This window comes from Micropterus dolomieu, linkage group LG21 (genome assembly GCF_021292245.1).
Source record: "Micropterus dolomieu isolate WLL.071019.BEF.003 ecotype Adirondacks linkage group LG21, ASM2129224v1, whole genome shotgun sequence".
Classification (NCBI taxonomy): domain Eukaryota; kingdom Metazoa; phylum Chordata; class Actinopteri; order Centrarchiformes; family Centrarchidae; genus Micropterus; species Micropterus dolomieu.
Window position 1 is genome coordinate 13,367,916 of NC_060170.1, and position 2,276 is coordinate 13,370,191.

Sequence of the window (2,276 nt, forward strand, 5' to 3'; positions counted from 1 at the left end):
TAATAGAGGCTCTGATTGACACCACCTTATTGGTAAAATAAGATAAAAACAATTCACAGTCATCATTACTTCCAGCTGAGGCACAAGGAGGGGTTGGGTTTACCAGCTGATCCACAGTCTTAAACAGAAACCTGGGATTGTGTTTATGTATAGTAATGAGTTCAGAAAAATAGTGTGTTCTCGCATCCTTAACCATGTTATTGTAGTTAATTAATAAATCTTTCAGACTGAGGTAATGGACTTGGAGACTGGATTTTTTCAATCTGCGCTCTGCTTTCCTGCATTCCCTTTTGAGGCTGTGAATGCTGTCATTTATCCAGGGTTGCTTACTAGCTTTAGACGTAGGCCTAACCTTTAGAGGAGCAGTAATATTTAGTGACAATAAGCAGATATGATTGAAGTTATCGACCAGATTGTTGGTGTTGGAATCAGACAGGTGTTGGCTTTGGCTATGAAACAACATGAATATTAAAATCGCCACAAAGAACAATTCTGTCATAATTTAAAACCAGAGTATATAAAAATTCAGGAAGTTCTGATAAAAATCCTCCAGGCGGTTTTGGGGGTGATAAATTATAACAAATATGATCGGTTGCAGCCCTCCAACTTCAAGAGTGAGAACTTCAAAGGAGTTAAGCTGATGATACACAGGGCAACTTTTTGAGCAATCTTGCTGGTGGCAAGTCCGACTATGTTTTGAACGGATAGCGGTGGTGCGGGGAGGGTGGCGGAGTGATGGGGGAAGGGGATACGGTAGTTATCTTTACTCATTGCCATTGATGGCAACATTGCCCAGCACCATTGCTCTAAAAGTTGCTCCGTGTATCATCAGCTTTAAATTCATCACAGCGTTTGCTATTGTAGTTTATTTTTTAAAATGCTTTGTTTCAGTTTAGTTTTTATTTGTTTCAGTCTTTATTTTTTTTTGGAATATGGGACTCTGCTGCTTCCTCCCACCTTTCGCCCGCCATGATGCCAGGTGAGGGGCGTGGGCTGAAAACTGGCACAGCTAAGAAACTGGAATATAAGATTTCATATCCACCCAAAATACTACTCTTGTGTAGGACCTACGAAATAAATTGACAACGACTTTTACATTTACTCTATAATTTTAGTGTATTTTAGTAAGTTTTGCAAACAGACAATACAATTTCAATTATCGTTTTTTGTTTTTATGTTTATTTCAGTTAACGAAAATGTTTTTCACACCTAGTTTTCCGTTAACGATAATAACGTTGCTCTGGAGCTTGCAAGGATTTATACAGCTACCATGTACTGTTGACACAAAGACCTTCCAGCAGACTGTGAAATAGGTGGAGTTCGCAAGTTGACAACTAAAGACACACAGTTGAAGTCATGATTAAATCTGACCCTTGTGGTAGATTTAAATGAAAAAGATAAACAAACAAGCATCTGCATACATGATGATATATTTTGATATATATGTGTTATTAAGGTAATACACTGTGTCTTAGGCACACGTTGCTTCAAGATAAACTATAAAAAGTGACAGTTGTTGCAAGAATAGAAGGAATGCCTACTTAAGTGTTTTTAAAAGTGTAAGGCACTGCTCACAAACCATAATGCATAAATCACAGAAGGAGCTGAGGTTTAAGTTATTGCCAAAAATAAAATAATGCACTTCCTTTTTGACAGAGAAGTGTCATGCACAGTGATTATACAAGTTTTTTTTTTCAAAAGAAGTGAGGAGATACAGGGTTAAAGACTAAAAAAACAGGTTAATGCTTTGCTGTTTTAGCCATCATGACACCACAGATTAAAAATAAAAAACATATCTTCTAGTGAAACAGAGTGAAAAATACAACTCATTCATAAAAGAGGCTACTTATGTACGAATCAAAAGGAATGATTGTTAAGTGGTGGTTATTGCACTTTGTTTGGTGAAAATATTTGGATTATAATAGATTTCATATACACAAAATAGTTGCTAAGATATTGCTTTTCAGCTCGTTCACATTTAGAAAATAAATACGTCAACAGTTTTAAAGAAGAGTGGTTCTGTTGCATATGCAGTCTTTAAACTTTCCGCTGTCTCATTGAAGAACTTCCCTCTGATCCGTTATTTTCTTCCTGTGACCTGATGAGGGCACAAAAATGTGCATCATGAAAAACCACAAATATATTCAAACATTTAGAGAAATTAGCACCATCCCCACAGTACTCACGCTGTGTTAGTTTGGTTGTTCATCGCATTCTCTGAGAATGAGGCAGATCATTTCAAGTTAGAATACAACATACTCCACACTGCTGTTAAC

At 36.7% G+C, this 2,276-nt stretch overlaps 1 protein-coding gene across 2 annotated transcripts in view; it reads right to left on the reverse strand.

Annotated features, from left to right (window-relative positions):
* Positions 1–1,156: 1,156 nt before the first annotated feature.
* emb (embigin) overlaps positions 1,157–2,276 on the reverse strand; it is a 7,436-nt gene continuing 6,316 nt past the window's right edge. For both annotated transcript variants that reach the window (XM_046035651.1, XM_046035650.1), the window contains exons 8-9: positions 2,187–2,217; positions 1,157–2,098 (exon numbers count right to left, since the gene is read on the reverse strand). In XM_046035651.1, the coding sequence (XP_045891607.1) occupies positions 2,038–2,098; positions 2,187–2,217 (92 nt within the window). In that variant the 3' untranslated portion in view covers positions 1,157–2,037. The remainder of the gene's footprint in view (positions 2,099–2,186; positions 2,218–2,276) is intronic.